The 22,119-nt window shown below is 37.8% G+C and overlaps 1 protein-coding gene across 4 annotated transcripts in view; it reads left to right on the top strand.

Moving 5' to 3' along the window:
* The first annotated feature begins 936 nt into the window (after window positions 1-936).
* Window positions 937-22,119, top strand: part of PIP (proline iminopeptidase) — a 124,905-nt gene continuing 103,722 nt past the window's right edge. Inside the window, exons 1-8 of one of the 4 annotated variants that reach the window (XM_090013558.1) lie at window positions 937-1,149; window positions 1,773-1,944; window positions 2,888-3,093; window positions 4,754-4,852; window positions 4,942-5,052; window positions 5,126-5,188; window positions 5,335-5,428; window positions 15,714-15,811. In XM_090013558.1, the coding sequence (XP_089869684.1) occupies window positions 2,959-3,093; window positions 4,754-4,852; window positions 4,942-5,052; window positions 5,126-5,188; window positions 5,335-5,428; window positions 15,714-15,811 (600 nt within the window). In that variant the 5' untranslated portion in view covers window positions 937-1,149; window positions 1,773-1,944; window positions 2,888-2,958. Of the gene's footprint in view, window positions 1,150-1,772; window positions 1,945-2,887; window positions 3,094-4,753; window positions 4,853-4,941; window positions 5,053-5,125; window positions 5,189-5,334; window positions 5,429-15,713; window positions 15,812-22,119 lie in introns of those variants that run through there. The other 3 variants (XM_090013550.1, XM_090013566.1, XM_090013574.1) reach the window with 3 other exon arrangements.

Here is a 22,119-nt window from a genome sequence, read left to right as displayed (position 1 = left end):
GGAGAAAAGAAAGGGGTTATGGGATTGGGGTGCCCTAGTGGGCCCCACCTAGTCCCCATTGCGCTCCAAATCCAAAAAGGTCCGTATTGGACACAGTTTGGGTCCAAAATGAAATAAGACCCAATTATCGATTTCAAAAATAAAACTAAAGCTAAAATAACTAGTAAATAATATATTTCTATAAATATTGCTTTGAAGTTTTAATTAAAATTAAATATAATTTTATTTAGTTATTTAAAACCCATAAAATTGGGTCGTTCCATTTGGGTTTGAACCCATTTGTAAGACAAGTTTCAACAAAAATCTTAATTTTGTTTTTAAAACTTCAAAATGTATTTAGGACTTATAAAATCCTTCAAAGATATTTATTTTAACAATAATTTGATAAGCATTTTGATGAAATAAAAAAATAGTTATTTGGTTAAATAATTAAAATGCCCTTAGGTTAAAAATTAAGATTTTAACTTGCTAAATTCATCTAGTTAGCTCCAAAATTCGATATATTACAAACCTCTTTAAAAGTTGTTTTTTATTATAAATTAATATAATTAATTATTAAATAGTCAAAATAATTTTAAAAATAATAATTTTACCCTTGTTAGCGAGAAATGAGCAAATAAGCACGAGATACATTAATTAAATGCACATAAAACCTAGGAAAGGATTTCTTTTTTATTCATTTATAAAACTGAGAAAATTTACTGGTTTTACAAACGGGCATTTATATGTAATAGCTAAAACGTTAGGCAGATTTTTTGTAAGCAACTGATGAATCTGTGTATGCCTCAATTTAAAACGTTACGCTTCCTGTAAATTACTCTTTTACTAACCAGCAAAATCTGATATCTGCATTGGTGTCCCGTGTCGGATCCGCGTCTGTGAGTGCCTTCGTCCGACATAGTATTTACCCGTCTCGTTATGCTGCGGTATCGGACTTGTGCGGATGCGACTCTCAATTGAGAAAAAAATGGTAGCGGTAGCGGTAGCACACACACGTTAACGAATTTGGAGAAATGCGTGCCAGCGCCAATCATACGACGCGTATTGCGCTTCCTTCTGCCATTGGGGCTCTTCCCTTCCATTCTCACAGGCGGAAAGGTTCGCTCCGAGGGGGACCGCTTTTTTCCTCCACCAAGAACGTTTCTGGAGGTATGAGTTCCCCCAGTGTGTTCTAACCATTAATATCGATGATTGGTGTTGTTAATTTGGGGTTCTAATACGTAAATGTTCTTCATGTGTTGCTAGCTTTTGTTGGCTGTGTGTTTAGAAGTCAATATACAAACAAAAAAAACCTATTGGCATCACCTTCCAATGTTTTAGATTGATGGAAAATGGGTTCTTTGATTTTTAATTTTAGCATAATTTTGAATTACCATCATATTCGTGTTCTGTTCTCCCTGTGGATTAGAGCTCTATGGATATTTTGCGGACAGATTTTTCTTTCTCTGCTGACCATTCTCAGAAAACATTTTGACCTTCTCTTACCTTAAAAGACTTCAGCGTTCACGAGTCTGGTTGATTGCTGCTCTAGAGTCAAAGTATCCGGTTTTCATTGCGCCTTTACTGGCGCAGTAAGTAAAACAATCCTCTTTGATGCACTAGATATGGAAAATCGTTGGTTTGGGTCTCCCTCGTATCTGTCATACTTTACTGATCTACTAGGGGGAAGGCGTTGACTCGAGGACAAAGATCTTGAGGACTGAGCTGGGTGGGCCGTATTTCATCCTTATCGCTCCTCCTATACCCGACTCATTTTTAAATCCTCATTTCAGAATAGTCTATCTCTTTCGCGAGCAGAGACTGGGTAGGAGAGAAGAGTGGAGCGCGAGGGAATGACCGGACGAAAATACTTTGGAGGGAGAGCCTATCCCTTTGCAGCCTTGGTAACTTGACGTAACCGGATCTGAGACTGTCGTTCTGTGCCACGGGAGAATCTTATTAAAGGTCTTTTTCTTCTTTTTTAAAGTAAATAAGAATGTGGTGACTTTTTTTTTTTTGGCTTGATAAGCTCTGGTTTTTTATTCTTTGTCTTGAGGGGTAGCCTCTCTGCTGGTAGTGGCCGGTGGCTAAGTAGGCAAATGCTGGGCGCTATACAAAAGGTGAAAACAACCCGTGTGTGAGAGAGTTCCCTACTTGTCAAAATAACAAGCATGTTGCCTATTCCGTAGAGGGCATGGACTGAAATTTCCATGGATTTCGTTGAGTCTCTCCTTGGGCTTTACCCGTCCCAGGCCTGGAAGCGGGCTTCTATAAATGAATGAGAAGCTAATGAAAAAAAAAACGTTAACCGTGTGGAGCCCCCACACGAGTTCGTTTCCCTTAAGATCTCGTATAGTTATTTATAAGTTAGCTAGCCCTTAGAAAACAAGGTATTGAATAGTGACCCACGTAGGGGTGACGTCCCCAACCAGTATCTCACTTAGGCGAGGTGAGGGTTTCTTCCTCCTTTAGGGGTTTAATCTTTACTGCTCGGTCGCTTTGCTCCCTCAAATGTCACTCTACCTGCCGCTTTGCTCCCTCAAATGTCAGAATTTAACTAAAACTAAAGATATGTTCCATGGAACCATTAATTTCTAGGTTTATGTTGGGTTGCTTGCATATATGATAGGATGCTATAATTTTACAACAGTTGTTGATTTTGGAGTTCAATAGTAGCAAATTTTCTACCATATTGTTCATATGTGGGTGCTTGGACTTTAGCTTTTAGATCTCAGAAGTTGACATGCACATACGACGGATTTCTGGGATTATTGCCACAACATTTGATGGTTTGTTGTAATTTTAACAATGACCGTTAATCTTGACGCTCTAGGAACAATTTCGTTTGCCATCACGCTTGTATATGTTTTCTCTTTTGTTGGTTTGATCTTTTGTGGGTCATATGCAGGAAGAGGAAGTTGTTTGTTGTTGGGTGGTAAAATATTTACCTCATTGAGGGTTCAAAATTGTAGAGCAACAATGGTTGATACAGTGAATTCACGTAGTTTGAACAGAAATCCTTATCCCCATATGGAGCCATACAGTTCTGGATTTTTGAAGGTTTCTGAGAAGCACTCTTTGTATTGGGAGCAGTCTGGAAATCCAAGTGGGCATGTGAGTACTTCGTGTTTTTCATTTTTCTTCTTCATGATGTAATGCTTTGACATAAAATTTTAAACCTGATTATGTTTTCTCTCCTAACTGGTTCATTTGGTTAACCGGTTGCTTCCTGTGATGTGAACTTATATTTTTTTAGAATAAACCTTGAGAGTTAAAATTTCATGTAATGTGGAAAACATCCAAGGAATCAACCGTATTTTTCTTTGACCATACCACTCATTTTGCAGGGCTTGATTGGATCTTGAAATCCGAATGCTTATAGGATCTAAAATAGAAAATTTAACATACTTGAGTGACTTGGCCTATTCACCAGTTTAGTTGTAGATGATGGGCTTTGTTTTTACATTTTCATGCTTTTGTTTTCTTACTTTCTAAGATTTTTCAAACTGTTGTACCTACTTGAATTATCAGAATGTTTTGGGCAAAGTAGTGACTGAATGACGCATTCTACCAATATATCTAATATACTGGAAAATTTCTCCTGAAGTTAGTGAAGTAATTCAATTTATGTTCCAATAGGAGGTTTAATTTAAAACAGAAATATGGAGTTATTTCATCCATTATAAGATGTAAATTGGTCACCAAAACAATGCAAAGTTTCTGAACAAGGAGGAACCCAGTATAATCTGCACAGAATGAAATAATCACCAACAAGCAGAAAGTGTCACAAACACCAATGAAGCTGAAGATAATTCAGATAGATTTTGGGATGAGCACCATGAAGATCAAGTAGGCTGAAGCATCTAGGTGATAGATGGGGAATTTATGAAACTCTAGTGTTGAATGCTGAATGTAACTTATCAATTATGTAATGGTAAGCCACAAACAAAAGATGGACAAAATCCCTGAACGGAGTTAACTGAGACAATGCATGTATTTGGTACATGGGAATCATGATAAGTCCCACAATCCCTGTTATGCTAGGTTTGAAGAAAAATTATCTCAACAATAATCTGTGTAGGAAAAAAGATGGAGATACAGAAGTTAAAGCAATCTTCTTGAACTGTGTTTACCTGCTCTCCTTTGGAAGTTTAGAAGTATGCTTTTCAATGACTTATTCTGGGACATTAGTTATTTATTTGTATTAGAAGACATGGCACTACATCAGTACTCATGGATATGGATGACATACTTATCATATGTAACTTAGAAAAGCACGTTGCTGAAGTCAAAAGTGTGGTTAATGACAGGCTCCTGATGAAAGATCTAGGGAGACTAATATTTCCTAGGTATTGATATGAAAATGTATCTGCTTATCTTAACCTAGCATAACACAGTGGACCTGTTAGCCAAATCAAGGATGATGGGGTGCATGTAAATGCACATGTTAAAGTTTAGATTGAGAGGAAAGAGAGTTTTATGAAGATGAAATATTGCAGACTATGAGGATGACAATCCCATGTTTGTGCATGGCTTCTGAGACTTTGGAAACAACAGCTATTTTCATGTGTTTCCACAGAAATGGCATTGTTTCTTCGGCACACAAATTCCCCCTTAGGGTAGTCGTAAATGGATCCCTTCGAATGCCATTTCTTATGCTTTGGGGTGTAGCGTGCTTCTTAGAAGATTTTGAGTGTTATTTCAGTTGTTAATATGTTTTTACACTTCCCAAATGTAATTGATTCTCTTCCATTTTACATTTTCTTTTATGCAGCCAGTTGTCTTCCTCCACGGAGGACCTGGAGCTGGAACATCACCCAGCAATAGGAAATTCTTTGACCCAGAATATTACAGAATCATTCTCTTTGATCAGGTTCAATAGCTGTCACTAATATCTTGATTCGACATGGTGCCCAATAAATTCAGATTAACTTCATTTCTGAAATGGCTCTACCTTTACAGCGTGGTGCAGGAAAAAGCACACCACATGCCTGCTTAGAAGACAACACAATGTGGGACCTTGTTTCAGACATTGAAAAGCTGAGGGAATACTTGAGCATCTCAGAGTGGCAGGCAATTTCATGCTTGTTTCAATGTTATTTCAAACATATTTTCTTTATTGACTGTCTATATTAAAACTCTGCAGGTTTTTGGTGGGTCCTGGGGAAGTACACTAGCACTGGCTTACAGCCAATCCCACCCTGACAAGGTGAGAAAAGTTTTTAACTTTCTGCTTCTCCCTCATTCTCAGGGCACCTTGGAGATATCATTGGGCCTATACTTTGAGAAAATGTCTCTTTGATCTTGTATTTTTTGCTTTTCTTTTAACCTTTTAGTTCCTAATTATTCCTCAAGGTCACTGGCCTTGTTCTTCGAGGTATTTTTTTGCTAAGGAAGAAAGAGCTGGACTGGTTTTACGAGGGAGGTGCTGCTGCTATTTTTCCGGATGGTATGAATGAGCACGTGTATGTTTTGTAAAGCTTATATATCATGCATTAAGGGCTACAAAGCCTAATTTTGTAAAAGTTTGTGGCTGTATCATGCTTACTGATGATCCTTATGTGAATTCAACTTCATGCATGTTACTTTCAAAAGCATTAAAAAACTCAAAGGCCTTGATTTCATGGAAGTGGAGACCTCCACTAATTCACCACTTCAGATATAGGTATATATATGTGTATGTAAACTTGATCACATGAAATTTTAGTATTTCTTTACTTGGCCACATGAAATCTTAATCATAGCCCATGGAACTTGTTATCAATCAGGTTGTTATGCTTGACCCTGACAGTAATTTGACCTTTTAAAGCAAGAAAAGACTATTCTTCGTCAGACTTGGTTCGGAAGACCTGAACTAGATACAAGTACCATTTTCGTTGATTTGATCACATGCTTGGAGTCAGAATGAACACAAAGGAACTAATTGAGTTTTAGTCTGGATCTAAATGGAAGCCAAGTCAAATCCAGTTCTGCTTCTAGATGCACATTGATTACTTTATACAGCTCTACTTTTTATCATGAAATGTTGAAGCTCAGACTGATGAGTTTGTGATTGGTTCTATCTCTCTTGCATATGATATCATTGTAAGATCTGCAGATCTGCACTAGAAACACAGTTTGTAGGAAAGAAGAGAGAAAGAAAGAAGAAAAGGCTGCACTGATTCTCCACACCCTTCCTCATGGGTCATGGGTTTCTTTATATTAACCATTAGGTTACATTTCAATAATGCCCTTAGTTATAATATATAGAAAAGATACATAATAGGGGCAACAAAAGAAACATTAAAATACAGTTACAAGCAGAAACATAATACTCAAAACACGTCAATCAATCTGGATCTGAATCTAGACCCAGAAGCTCACGTCTCAATACTCTCCCTCAAGTTATGCATGGTAAGAACCATAAACAACTTGCTCTTCAAGTACCAAAACCTTTCCTTAGTTAATCCTTTTGTAAACAAATCTGCAACTTGATCATGAGTCCCAATGAATTGAGTAGAAATCTCCTCACTTTCAACTTTGCTTCTAATAAAGTGCTGATCTATCTCTATATGCTTCGTTCTTTCATGTTGAATAGGATTGAGAGATATCTTGATCACACTTTGATTATCACAAAATAAGATAGAACTTGAAATTTGTTGATATAAATCAGATAATAAGTATCTGATCCAAATGATTTCAGATGCTGCTGCTGCCATTGACCTGTATTCGGCTTTAGTACTCGACTGAGCTACTACCTTTTGCTTTTTACTGCTTCATGAGACCGGGTTTTTTTCAATCAAAACACAATACCCGGAGACAAACCTTCTTTCATCCGGATCCCCTACCCAATCAACATTTGAAAAGGCTATAACTGATAAAACAACTTTATTGGTATCATTTCTCCAATAACAAAGCCCATCACCAAGAATGCTTTTCAGATATCTAAGGATTCTTTTGACAACCTCAACATGGGTCACACGAGGGTAGTGCATAAACTGAGAAACTTGATTGACTGCATAAACAATATCAGGATGAGTAAAAGTAAGATATTAGAGCATACCCACAATACTCCTATACCTAGTAGGATCATAAAAAATGTCTCCTTTATCATGTCCAAGTTTCTGCTGCAAAACACTTGGAGTGAGTATCAACTTGCAATCTTTCATTCCAACCTAGTTGAGTAAATCAATAGTGTACTTACGTTGTGTCAACACTAATGAGTCTTTTCCTCGATCAACCTCAATGCCCAAAAAATATTTAAGGTCTCTCAAGTCTTTTATTTTGAATCTACTATTTGGTACACTCTTGACATCATCAATATGGTCTTTGAAATTTCCTGCAACTATGATATCATCAACATAAATGAGTAATATTGTAATCCATTTGTCACCTTTGTAGATAAACAAAGAATGATCCAAATGAGATATGAGAAAACCATGCTCCTGGATTTCAATTGAAAACTCTCAAACCATGATCGAGAAGCATGTTTTAGCTTATATAGAGCTTTATTCAATCTACACACATAGTTGTCTGGATCCTTCCTTGTGGCTGCTCCATGTACGTCTTCTCTTTGAGGTCTTCGTGCAAGAACACATTTTTAACATTCGGTTGACTTAACTGCCAACTATGATCCACTGCTAGAGAAAGAACAACTCTCATAGTTCCCATCTTCACTACTGGACCAAATGTTTCATCATAGTCCAATCCATGTTCTTGAGTAAAACCCTTTGCAACCAGCCTTGCCTTGTATCTCTCTATGCTGCCATTTGGTTTATATTTTATTTTAAAGACCTATTTTAATCCAACTACATTCTTTTATACATGTCTTTTTACAACATCCCATGTTTTACATTCATATAAAGCTTGCATTTCTTCATTTATACCCACAATCCATTTGTTGGATTTTGAGGCCTGATTGTATGATTGAGGTTCTTCACGGTGAGATACTGCAACTTAAAAACCCAAAAATTGTGTGGTTTATTTCATCGCAAAGATGTCGACTTTCTCAACAATCTTCGTGTTCTGGCTGTTCCCTGTTTTCGGCATTATCACTGTCGAAAACAGCTCGAAACAGGAAGGACAACCACTCGGGTGACTGTTCTGTCCTTTGTCAGTCCGCCTCATTGATTAAATCATATCTGAACCATCCGAAATCAAAAAATTTTGATTTTTATTTTATTGGAAAGATAACTAATTTGTCTAAAACTTTCGTGTTTGGACCAGTTGCAGATTCAGTCCATACTATCTCTGAAACTGGTCGTGAACAGTCTGTTGTTTGCCTGCCTCAGGATCATTTTCTCGTGGAATTTTCTGTCCCAGTGTTTTATAGATATCTTTGCAACCAGATATCCGTTTTAGGCAATTTAGGATCCATTGGAAAGATCGTTGTGTCTCGCATATTTCCCATGTTGGGCGTTTTCCCTGATTTTGAGTTCTTCTGGGCCGAAATCCAGCAAAAACAAATTCTGTTTGTGAGCAATGCCAGTTTTCAAAAGAAGCTTTCGCATTTTAGTAGATTTAGGGTGTCCGTTGTAGACCGACCTGCTGCCGGTCTGCACCACAGACTCAACCTAGCTTTGTTGATTCCTAGGTCATTTAATAATTTGACTATGTGAATGGTCGAGTCACCAAGTGAGTTTTTAAACACTATTTATAAGGAAAGGTTAAAGCTTGGAGCCTGCAACCAATAGCATTGTTAGATTATCCAATGTTGTATATGTCATTACTATGAGGAATATCAGTGTGATACACACTTGTATTGCGATACGAGTCCGTATTGTATCTGTATTGTATGTAGGGATGGCAGTTGACCGGGGGACAACGGGGCCCCGCCCCGCCTCGCTCCGTTTGGACCGGGGATGAAGGGCATGAAACGGGGATGGAGGCAGGGATGGAGGTTAAAATCTATCCTCGTGCAGGGATAGAGGCGGGGATGGACTTACGCTTGTTAAAATATGTCCAGATCCATACGCACGTTATGTTTTAACACATGCTCAATGCCATTTCATTAATGGCATTCCTATAAATTTTCTGTTATCTCAGCTATTGTATTTTTACTTATTTATAAAGTTTAGGGCTGGGAGGTTGGGTTAACGTGCGCCGCCCCCAGCCATTGTGAATCTCCCTCCTCTCTCTCTCTCATTTCTTATTTTCTGCAGTGAAGGTTGAACCCCACACAGAATCTCATATGGTATCAGAGCGCCAGGTTGCGGAACCCTACCAGACGTGTGTTCAGCGAGATCTGAAGATTTCTGAAGGAACAATTTTTGATTCACCTCTTCGTCCATTCTTCTTTCTTCCTGGTAACTTCTGCACTCGTTCATTTTTCTGATTCTTATTCATTCCTCTCTTCACAGTACTCGTTATCATCACCATCTATCTCTCTTCTTCATCATTAACGTCTGCAACATCATTAACGTCTGCAGTTTTTCACATTTAACGCCCCTCTTCACCATCAACGACTGCAGTTTTCCTCTCTTTGATTGCAGTCTCTTTGATTGCAATCCCTTTGATTCGTGTTTTCCCTCTTTGATTGCAGTCTCCTTTTGATTGCAATCAAATCTACTGCAGTTTTTTGAGTATTTTTTGATTTATTTCCTCTTTGATTACAAAAGTTTCCTTTTTCTATTACTGTTTAATGTTTTCTGTGCGACGCCTATAGGCAGGTTATAACAATCTATAATCTCGACCCTAAAAAAAAAGAAAAAAAAGGGGTTTACGTCTATTAGTATCACGGGTGCATCCCTTATTAAAGTTCTATTGATTGATTAAGTGATCTTCAATTTTCTTTTCTTTCTCTTCATTCGTCTTGTTCGTTTATTCGTTGTTCCATTGATATGGATTACTCTTCGTCATCGACCTTGTCCTCCGGTCCCTCTGCAAATTTCTTGAGTCAGCTTGTTACAGAAAAACTTACTCAATCTAATTTTTTGACCTGGAAGAGACAAATACTTCCTTTTATACGGAGTCAGGATCTCGATGAACATCTGGATGGTTTGGTTCCTATACCACCACAGTTTATTTTGCAGGAAACCACCAATGAGAAGGGTGACACCATTACTATTTCCTTTAAGAATCCAGAGTATACAGCCTGGAGGAAGCGGGATCAGTCTTTGGTTGCTTATATTACGTCAACACTATCTCAAGAAGTGTTGGTTACTCTTTCAGATGATTGCACTGCGGCGGATCTGTGGAGTAAGTTGTCTCAGACATACTCTCAGATATCAGAAGCTCGAGTTATGTACTTAAAAAATGAGTTTCAAAGTTTGAAGAAAGGCTCCATGTCAGTCATGGAATACATAGGCCGCTTGAAGAGTATTACTGACCAATTGGCGGTTATTGGAAGTGCTATTTCAGATAAAGATAAAGTTCAACAACTCCTCAATGGATTGGGCCCTGATTTTGACATGTTTACCACAGCTTTGTCATGCCTTCCTCACTTGCCTACCTTTGACGATCTTCAAGTGAAACTTCTCCAGCATAAGATGATTATGAAACAAAGAGCAGAAGGAAATGAATCAGTTCGTTCTCATTCAGTTTTGGCCATGGACACTTCTGTCGGTTTTGGACAAGGAAATGGAGGGCATCAAGGAGGCAGAGTCCACAGACGTTTTGGGCAGGGAGGTCGTGGTATCTTGCCTACACCTAATATTTCTGGTGTTTTTAATATAGGGAATCAAAGGAGAGTGCCCACTTGTTTCTTATCTAACAAAAGAGGACATGTGAAAGCTGATTGTTGGTTTAATCTACAAAATAGAGGAAAAATAAACAAAATTGAAAATAAGTCAGCTACTACTGTGGATACGAAAGCGCCATCTACAAATATGCAACAACTTTTGTTATCATCATTATCACAGATGACGATCAAGCAAAATGAACAAGGCGAGTGGTATGTTGATTCCGGCACTGCCACTCATGTTACGGGTAATGTCGATAAGTTATCTCACTTATTGCCTTATTCTGAAAAATGTAGTATAGTTACGGGAGATGGAACTTATCACTCCATTAGTCATACTGGCAGTGCACATATCCCTATGTCAGAGTCCTCACTTCACTTCTCTAATGTTTTCCTTGCGCCTAATATTAAAAAGAACATTGTTTCTGTATCTAAACTTGTTGACGATATGAATTCTTCCGTCGAATTTACTCCCTCTTCTGTTTATGTTAAGGATCTACGAACGAAGGAGACGTTTGCTAAGGGGGAGCGACAAGGAAACATGTACGTCTTCAAGGAGATTCCCTCAATGTCTTCACCTTCAGCCCCAGTCCTCCAGTTGAAGTCGTCCAAGCATTCTTCAATGTCTTCGCCTTCAGAGTCTTTGTTTTTCCCTTCGTTGGAAGTTTTTAATTCATCTCATTGTAATAAGCCAGATATTTCGCACAGTCGTTTGGGCCATTGTAATCGGGGCTTCGTTGAAAGTCTTATATCTGATGGTCTTCTTCTAGAGTCTAGTTTATGTTCATTTTTAGATAATAATAAATGTTCCTGATGCGAACTCTGCAAAAGCCATGTTCTTCTGTTTTATATTATTAATAAAAGGGCTTCAAAGCCATTTGAGATTATTTGTTCTGATGTTTGGGGACCCACACCTATTCCTTCTCTTTCCGGTAGTCGTTACTATGTTATCTTTATTGATTCTTATTCCCGTTATACTTGGATATATTTCTTGAAACATAAGCATGAAGTTTTTCAACTATTTTGAGAATTCCATTCGATGGTCAAAACAAAGTTTTCCTGTGATATTGTGCATTTACAATGTGATGGTGGGGGCGAGTATTCATCAAACGAGTTTATTGCTTTTCTTCGGGATAAAGGAATAAGTCGACAAGTTTCTTGCCCTCATACCTCTCAACAAAATGGGGTTGCGGAAAGGAAACACAGGCATATTGTCGAGAGTGCGATGAGCGTGTTACATGATAGCAATGTGCCCGTTAGTCTCTGGACTAAAGTTTTTCATACATCTGTTCATGTCATAAATCGTCTTCCTATGGCACTTCTGGATCAACACTCTCCATATTATACTTTATTTGGGCAACATCCCTCTTATGATGAGTTGCGCGTTTTTGGTTGTGTATGTTATTTACATATTGATTCATCTCTGCGAAATAAGTTTCAGGACAAGGCCGTTAAGTGCAGATTTGTTGGGTATGTAGATGAATACAAAGGCTATTGATGCTATGATTCTACTACAAAACATATTAGGACCTCTAGGAATGTTGTTTTTGATGAACAAAATTTTCAGGTAAATGACTCTGAAGCGTTGCCATCTCGAGAAGTAGAGGTATATGATCCATGGATGAGCGCATATCTTTTTGCTAATACAGGAGAAACATGTCATGCGAATTGTACTTTCTTTTGCTTGAGCAGGGGGTTGGATGACTCACAGATGCGTGTTGAACCATCTCCAGTAAAACCACCCCCAGTAGAATGCTTCTCTGGACAAATATACACTAGACGAGACAAAAATATAAAGCAGAGGAATGTGGAAAGCATCGCTAATGATCCGGCTCAAAGGCCGTCACACATTAGGCATCCTATTCAACGATGGGTGAGTTATGAGACCTTTTCTCTTGATTTCCAGTTGTTTATGTCTCAGCTCACAAAACATGATGAACCCACTTGTTTTAATCAAGCTCTTCAATCTCGTCATTGGACTGAAGCTATTAATGAAGAAATGGAAGCACTTCATGAGTGCCAAACTTGGGAAATAGTACCTCAGCCAGAAGGAAATAATGTAGTTGGCTCAAAATGGGTTTATAAAACAAAGTATAAGCCTGAAGGAAGTATTGACAGATATGAAGCGCGACTTGTTGTTCGGGGATTCACACAACAATATGGTGAAGATTACGATGAAACTTTTAGTCCAGTAGTCAAAATGGGTACAATTCGTGTCATCATATCCCTAGCAGTCGACCGAGGATGGAGGCTTAGCCAGATGGATGTTAAAAATGCATTCTTGCATGGAACCTTAAAGGAAGAAGTGTATATGGAGCAACCTCCTAGTTATGCCGAAAAGGATCCTACTGCCTGAGTGTGCAAACTAAGGAAATCTCTGTATGGGTTGAAACAGGCGTCCCGTTCTTGGTTTGAAAGTTTCTCTATGCAAATTCAAAGCTATGGTTTTAGAAAATGCTCTCTGGACCACTCGCTTTTCATTTACCAAAAGACAGACATCGTTATACTTCTTCTTATATATGTTGATGACATTGTGATCACTGGGAGCTCAGATAATCATGTGCAAGACGTGAAACCGTTTTTAATGAAAACTTTCAAGATGAAAGATTTAGAGGAGTTGAGGTACTTCCTTGGTGTGGAAGTTGACAGGCAACAAGACACATTGACACTCATGCAACAAAAATACACTTTTGATCTTCTAGAAAGAGCCGGGATGACGAATTGCAAACCAGTCAGCACTCCGAGTGTATTACATCAAGGGCTGAGCTCTGAAGATGGCCATCTTTGTGTCAACCCAACAACGTATAGAAGTCTTGTGGGGATGCTGCAGTACTTGACCTTTACCAGACCTGATATAGTTTATGCTGTCAATCAGGTATCTCAGTTTATGCGTGCTCCAACGGAAGGTCATATGGAAGCTGTGAAACACATTCTACGATATTTAAAAAGAACTATAGGAGATGAACTTGTTTATCGCAAGAACAATAACCTGCATAGAGGGCATGGACTTATCACTTATACAGATGCAGATTGGGCAGGGGATCCAGATGAGAGACGATTTGTCTCTGGATATTGTGTATATATTGGATACAATTTAGTGTCCTGGAGCAGCAGAAAACAAAAAGGCAGTGGCACGGTCGAGTACAGAGGCTGAATACAGGTCGATGGCTGCAGGCACGGCAGACGCTACATGGATTAAACACTTATTGAGTGATCTTGGAGAGACAATTATTCGATCATTTCTTCTATGTGACAATCAAAGCGCAATAAACATTGCATGTAATCCTATTCAGCATAGCAGAACGAAGCACATTGAGATTGATCAACATTTTATACGGTAGAAAGTCGAGATGAAGGAGATAGAACTACGTCATGTTCGAACAGAAGATCAAGTGGCAGACTTGTTTACCAAGGGGTTAACAGGACATCAATTTTGGCTATTGAAGAGCAAGTTGTACATGCTCCAAGACCACGTACAACTTGAGGGAGGGTGTTAAAATATGGTATGTTTTAACACATGCTCAATGCCATTTCATTAATGGCATTCCTGTAAATTTTCTGTTATCTTAGCTATTGTATTTTTACCTATTTATAAAGTTTAGGGCTGGGAGGTTGGGTTAACGTGCGCCGCCCCCAGCCATTGTGAATCTCCCTCCTCTCTCTCTCTCTTTTCTTATTTTCTGCAGTGAAGGTTGAACCCCACACAGAATCTCATAACGCTTTCCCCCGCCCCGCCCCGCCCCGTCCCCTCCCCATCTCAATCCCCGCCTTTCCCCGCCCCATCCCCAATCCTTTAAGGAATGACTATAGACCGAGGGGAAACGGGGCCTTGCCCCACCTCACCCTCGTTTGGATCGGGGATGGAGGACATGAAACGGGGATGGAGGCGGGGGTGGAGGTTAAAATCCATCCCCGTGCAGGGATGGAGGCGGGGATGAAAGTTCAGATTTTGTAACGGGGCAGGGGTGGAGACCTTGTCCCCCGCCCCGGTCCACTGCCATCCCTAATTGTATGTATCGTACGATACATGCCCGTATCGTACGATACGATGTGTATCATATGATACATTATCGATGCACTTTAAAAAGGGCTGAATCATCTTTTTGCCATGGGTTTTAAGGACCTCTTGAGGGCCCACTCTTTCATTTGTGTAGAAGCCATTAGAGAGGTATCTACGCACCTTTGGACTCATAAGAGCAACTTGGGGCCGATCTGTGTGTAAGGAAGAGGGATTTTGCAGTTTGTTCAAGTAAGAGTGCATTTTCACAAATTTTCCACTCAAGGAAGTTGGTTAAAGTAAAAAAACCCTATTATTTGCTTCTTATTGACCTTTTTTGGGGGGGATGACATTAAATGATCCTACATGGCAATGGGGCACTCAAGTAACGACTGTAAACCGATTAAAAATCAAATGCAACTATTGCCATACTATTTTTTCGGGTGGTATCTCTCGGTTAAAGAAAAAGAAGAAGATAATGATGATGATGATTGATAATATATTTTTTAAAAAACTTGGTTATTGTTTCATGTATTATTTTTAAAGAACTTGATTATGATGTCTTATGCAATTGTTTCATGTGTTATGATTTTTTTCAAATTTTTGCTAAATTTTCCTGATTTTTTTGGAAATTTTTATTAAAAAATTATGATTTTTTACGATACAATGTGTTACAATACCTTTCTTATTTTGGACCCGACCGATACGAGTAACAATACAATACTTACAACCTTGAGATTATCTGTTGTGTTGTTGGTTAAAAAGAGGAGTATCATTATCTCAGTCTGCAGCCAGTCTAATTCCACATTTTTCTATATATCAATGACATCTCAAAATCTTAAGTACTGTTTTCACCTTTGATAAGAATATATAAGAACTCTAGAATACTCTCAAAAGTACCTAAAGAACATGCGTTGACACTGCTGCATTTCTTGAGTAGGTATAGGTGGTGTGAAAATCTTGTTACCATGTATTTTGAAATAATTATCTGTGCTTATTTAATAAATTTTTGATGGTTTTATGAACATTGTTTAGTTATCTTTTTGAAATGTACTTGGTCTGTTAACCTTTGCGCTGCAGCTTGGGAGCCTTTTAGAGATTTTATTCCAGAGGATGAGAGAGATAGTTTTATTAAGGCCTACAACAAGAGGCTAAACTCTGAGGATATCGAGATACAGGTCATAAATTCATTTCATGTTGTTGGAATTTCATTTGCGGACATCCTTCAGATTCATTTAATTTTTTTTACTATGAATGATGTGTTGAGAAATGTAATGCATGTACCATAGTTAGTGTGCCAGCCCTTCCTCTTGTACATTTTATTATTTACAGGCGTATTCTTGTACTTTTATTCTGCTTTTTGTAAAATAAACTATTTTTGTCTGTTTGTGAGTAGGGGAGTCGTCCCCATTATATGATTATTTTTTTCTATTTCCTTCTTGGTTAGTTCTAATGAAGTTTCCTTCAAGTGTTTGCTCCCTCTTTCTCTCTTTATATATATGGGTTAAGATTTGCTATGGTAGTTTGTATGCGGAAACGACTTAGCAAATGGGGCGGAACCCCCTTGTTTGGTATTTTTCTCACATCTAACACCATAGATATGATCTACAGGTTTTGTTTAGTGGGGACCAGTTTTTGGACGGTCAGAATCTGGTCTGTATACAGTTTTTTTCTGGCAATCCAAAAATCAATGGCTATGAAGGCATCGGTTTTTCAAAATATTTTTTCATCCAAAAAACATGATCTAAGAGTCGATTCCTACTAAATCAAGCATGCTGAACACATCTATGAGGTTAGATTATGTCAAAATAACTCACATCATGAGATTCAAACTAGATTGTTGGTACAATCGATTGTACCAAATATGAACCCTATATATTGTAATGAAACAAAAAGTGCACAAATAGATACCTCTAAGGTGGACAAATACAATAAGCTACTTATGGGCAAGATACAAACTCACAAAGAATAACACAGGCACACACCACTAAAGGGCTGCAAAAACATAAAAATAAATATCTTTGTTTATCATAAAATGCTCAAGAAAAGCATGCGTTACACTATAGGAGAGATCCCATATATATAGGAAATGAAAGGAGCAAGAGACTACTTCAACTTGCCATTGGGCTAGTCCCAACTGCTACAAAATAATAACAGAAAAATTAAAAAGTAAAAACGAAATTACAAAACTACCCTTAATGGGCAGGGCCTCTTACATAATAGAAAAGACAAAAATGCCCCTAAAGGGCATAACCTATTACATATATTATATGTATATATGTACCAATATATATATATATATATATTTATTTATCATACAAATTAACACTCACCCTCAAACTTACGGTGTGATAACCAAAAGTTTGTCTTAGTAGTAAGTGAAATCGAGGTAATAGAAGCGTCTTGGTGAAGAAATCAGCCAACTGATATTTAGAACTGACATAAGGCAAAGTGGTAGTCTTCTTAAAAAATTCTTCACGCACATAGTGACAATCCATTTTGATATGTTTAGTCCTTTCGTAAAATGTATGGTTGCTAGCTATGTATATTGCATTCTTGTTGTCACAACATAGTCTCGAGGGTGTCTGCAAGTAAACCCCTATGTCTTTAAGTAATCTCCTTAACCACACAATCTTTGGTGTTGGAGTATTCATATCAAGATATTCAGCTTCAGTTGATGATAATGATACTTTTTGTTGCTTTTTGCACTTTCAAGACCCTAGAGAATCACTTAAAAAGGCATTGAAACCAATAGTTGAGTGTCTGTCATGATCTCCTCGCCAATTTGAATCAGAATAAGCAATTAATTTGAGGAGGAAGACAACAAAATACCCCTAGAAATAAAATTTTATAAATATTCTAATAATTCTTATCACAACACTCATGTAAACTGTGGAAGCTGAGTGCTGAAACTGGCTTGTAGTATGGACTGCATGAGCTATATTAGGTCGAGTAATAGTCAAATATGTCATTGCTCCAATCATGTGGCTGTATGGAGTGGGATCTTATAGAGGTGATCTATCATTTATCTTTATCTTGACATTAATTACTTCTAGAGTATCCACCCTTTTCTCATTAATAATCCTTAACTTATCAATAATTTCTTTAGCAAACTTGGTTTGAGTTAGCAAATATCCTCGTGGAAAATGCTCTCTTATGCTGGGAGAATTCTTCTTATCAAGAATACCTTATCATCCATCCCGGTAATTTGGCTTCTCTCATTTAAAAATCCTAATTGCTCAATTGGAGACTTTATTTCGTAATTTTCTATGGCAGGACTATGACTCTGGGAGGCGACCACACCTTATTGCTTGGGAGGTCATATGCAAGCCCAAAAGTGAGGGGGGCATTGGCTCAGGAGAATTGAGGAAATGAACGCTGCATACCTTGATAAGTTATCTCTTGACATATATTTCAGTGATTTGTGGTGGGCTGGTTTCATGAGGAATAAGTACCTATGCAATAGGAGTTTTTGGGGTGCAAATCCAGATGTTGGCTCTGGTGCTTGGAAGGGGATTTATTGGGGATGGATGAATATTGAAATATTTCTGTCTTGTAAAATCCAAGATGGTGCGTGCACTCGTTTTTGGACAAACCCGTGGTTTGGACCACCATTGGTTTCTCTTATCTCTCGTAGGGAGAAAGTGCAGCTCCGCAACATCAAGTAGTGTGTGAATGATGCATTACGGATTTCTAGTTTTCATGCTAATGCCCCTTTTCCAAGTTTAGACCCGTTGTGGCAGTAGGTTTGTTCCTCAGATGTCCCATGGAGCTGATCGATTGTGGTGGAAAGGGACTCATAGTGCTGCTGAGCTTTTGAGAGGTGATATTTGGGTTGCAATTCGACATGGTGTTGCATCTGTTCCTTGGCATAGCCTTGTGTGGATTAAGAAGGTTCCCCCAAGGGCGTCTTGGGTTGTGAAGTTTCCCTACCTAATTGCTGCCCCTTGTGTTTTAAATCCAAGAAATCACTCTCACCTTATGTTCTTATGCCCTGTGTCCAGCAGCATATGGAATTATATATACGTTTGTTTGGGAAATGTAGGACCCCCTTCAAGAGTTTATGGTTGAACTTAAATGGACTTCGGTTCGTTTTGAGAAATCTTGGCTTAAGGCATGCTGGGATACAATATTTCATATTATTTTCTAGAGGATATAAATATTGCGGAACTCGTTGTCTCATGAGGGAGAGCTTCCGGGGAGACAAGTAATCCCTGAGCTTATTTGGGCAGCATGTTCTGATCATATCATTTCGTTGGAATGACCTTCAGGGTTCCAAGACCAGGTGTGTTTCTTTGCTAAGAGTGGTATTGTAGCGGACCAAACATGGATGGTTGGTGATGACAGGTTGGTTATTCGTTTTGCTTCCCGTTTTTCATGTGATTTTCAAGTTGAAATTGTTTCATGTAGGGGCCCATTGCTGTCCATGGGTTATGTTCTTTTAATGTTGCATTCTTGTAATAATCTATCATGGGAGGACAAGCCACCAGATTGGCTTCCATTGATGGGAGATCGATTGTAATTTTCTTTATCATATTTAATAGCAATTCAAGGTAACCCCCAGCGTCTTTATTCAAAAAACAAAAAAAATCCTCGCGGAAATAAACCACTTCAATTCCTAAAAAAAATCTAAGAAAACCAAGGTCAGCCATTTCAAAATGTTCCTTAAGAATACTTTTAATATAGCTAACTCCCTGTTTGTGTCCACCAGTAATGATCATGTCATCGACATAGAGAAGCAAACTAACGATACCTGAATCAAATTTCTTAATAAACATAGCAATATCAGTATAACAATAGTCAAATCTAAGTTTAATCATCACAAAGCTGAATCTATCTACCAGGCCTTAAGTGTCTGTTTCAACTCATATAACGCTTTTCTTAAATGAAGGACCTTTCTAGATGAAATCTCACATTCAGGAGGTGAATCCATATATAGACTTCTTTCAGTTCCCAAAAAGACATTTGTTACATCTATTTGATAAATGACCCATCCCTTAACAACCGCTACAACTATGAGAGTTCTACTAGAGGTCATCCTGGTTATAGGTGCAAAAGTTTCATCATAATCTATACCATATTCTTATGAATAACCTTTAGCCACTAATCTCACCTTATACCTTTTTGATGTCTCGTCACTTTTAGTCTTGACTTTGTAAACCCATGTACAACCTATTGTTTTCTATCCTCTGAGTAAATCTTTTATCTCCCAAGTTTTAGATTTCTCAAGTGCCTCTAATTCATTATTCATAGCTCCTATCCATTCAAGATAATTTTTGGCTTAGTTATAGGTGGTTAATTCAAAATAAGACAAAATTGTAGCTAGACAAACACTATATTGGGGTGAGAATGATTCATATGATACAAATCTATCAAGAGGTCTAGAGATTCTGTCAGATTTTCTCAAGTCACTTTGTTGTTGTCCTTCTAATTGAAATATTTTTCTAGGGCATTGGATTGTCTATCATTTCCTCGCCTACTATATATATGAGAAAGGGGACCGTGCAACCAAAGGAAGGTGCAACATCTATAACCAATGATGATCAGACGACTCTCCTTCTCCGATGATTGAGTGTTTCATCGATCATACCTTATATATTTGTTTTTTATAATGTATTTAATAAGAAATATGCTTTACATGAAGGTTTTATAACATCTAGACATGTTTTTCGAAACATGAAAAACGGATGGCTCACAATACAATACAAAGTATTGTTGGTGGTTGATTTTAGTGCTTAACATACATTTAAATATCCAAAATTCCTATTCTAAAATATATTGCTTACTAAATAAATGATAAAATGCAATATGTAGAGCCCAATCGATAAAAAACTCGATCGTTAGAGCAAAAACGCCATCCGATCATCATTGATTGTAGATATTGCACCTTCCTTTGGTTGCACAGTCCCCCTTCCCTATATATATACATAGCGATATTGGCGACATCTTTAAAACATTGCTAAAATGAAAATAGTGCGATATTCTCACTAGATTTTTGCCATTTTTTTAAATCATATTTTTATATATTTTAAGTTCAAATTTTCTATTTTTTGTTTTCTTTTGTATTTTAAAAACTTTAACTTTTAAAACTTGTTTCTTTATATTTTTTTAAGAAAAATAATAGAAAACCTATTCTTTCTTACTATTATTTATATTTTTTTCAATTTTTTATGCTTCTTGGATTTTCTACCTTTTGAAAATATCTCCAAGAAAAACCCTCACCGAGAAATTACCTTGAATGATGGAGGTTGTTAAAATGTATACACAAAAGCATTATTGTAAGTATAAATATATATACTTATATACATAGAGATACGTATACATATATTATATGTATACGTATCTCTATATATAAGTATATATATTTATACATTTTTCTCTTTTTACCCGATAAGGGTATTTTTGTCTTTCCACATTTTGCGCATATCCCATTTGGAATATGCTGTACTTTTTTTCCCTTTTCTTTTTATTTTTTGTAATTCTTTTTTTCTTTTATTTTTGCCTTTTTGCACATTAAAAAAGGGGCATTGGGGGTCTCCCCAATAGAGTCGTTGGGGAGCCCCCAACGGTCACAATTGTGACCGTTGGGAGCTCCCCAACGACTCCTTTGGGGAGCCCCCAACGGTCACAATTGTGACCGTTGGGAGCTCCCCAACGACTCCTTTGGGGAGCCCCCTCTTGCCCTCTTCTTTCTTGTATAAATAAGGGTGTTCCTCCTTGTTGTAGGATAAGCTTGAGAGTCTCAAGCATTTGCTTTTATATATTGAAATACATGCATTATTGCATGTTTATTATTTATACACTTTTTGTGTATTTTGTTCAAGTGTTGTGAGAGTGCTTTCGTGCACTTCTTTTATAAGGTTTTTATGCTTGTTTATGTATTGTCTCTTCGTAGACAATTTCACATGGTATCAGAGCTCGGTTGGTGATTGGAGATCGTGAGATCCGCCTTTGTTCGAGTGCCTCGAAAACCGTGCCTTCGGATTTTTTGAGATTGAAGTGGTGGATCTTGCTTCTCAAATATTTTAGAAGGATCTTGTGCTAAGAAGAAGTTGAAACATCGTATTGGTACGTCTTTTTTCTTCTTCTCTCTACGTCTTAATGGGTGAGAAAGAGTCTCACTTTGCCCTTGGCTTCAAGTTGAATGGGTCCAACTATCATATTTGGGCCGGGAATATGGAGGCCCACATAAAAGGAAAATGATTGTGGGGTTATGTGCAAGGAACAATTCCGGAACCGGAACCCAAGATAACCATAATGGACGGAAGTGAAATCAAGATTCTTGAGGGAGAGGAAAGGATCAAAGCTCTTGAAGAATACTCAAAGAAACACGACGAATGGGAAATGAAGAATTTCAAGATTCTTTCTTGGTTCTTCGCATCCGTCGAAACGAAGATTAATGCCAACATTATCAAATTCAAAGAGGCATCGGAAGCTTGGCATTATCTCGAGAAGATGTATACATCAAGAGACCTATCTCATAAGT

The sequence above is a fragment of the Nuphar pumila genome, chromosome 1, assembly GCF_984573655.1.
Source record: "Nuphar pumila chromosome 1, dmNupPumi1.hap1.1, whole genome shotgun sequence".
In the NCBI taxonomy this organism is placed as follows: domain Eukaryota; kingdom Viridiplantae; phylum Streptophyta; class Magnoliopsida; order Nymphaeales; family Nymphaeaceae; genus Nuphar; species Nuphar pumila.
The sequence above is the reverse complement of the archived record's forward strand: the minus strand, read 5'-3'. Positions and strand labels throughout refer to the sequence as shown.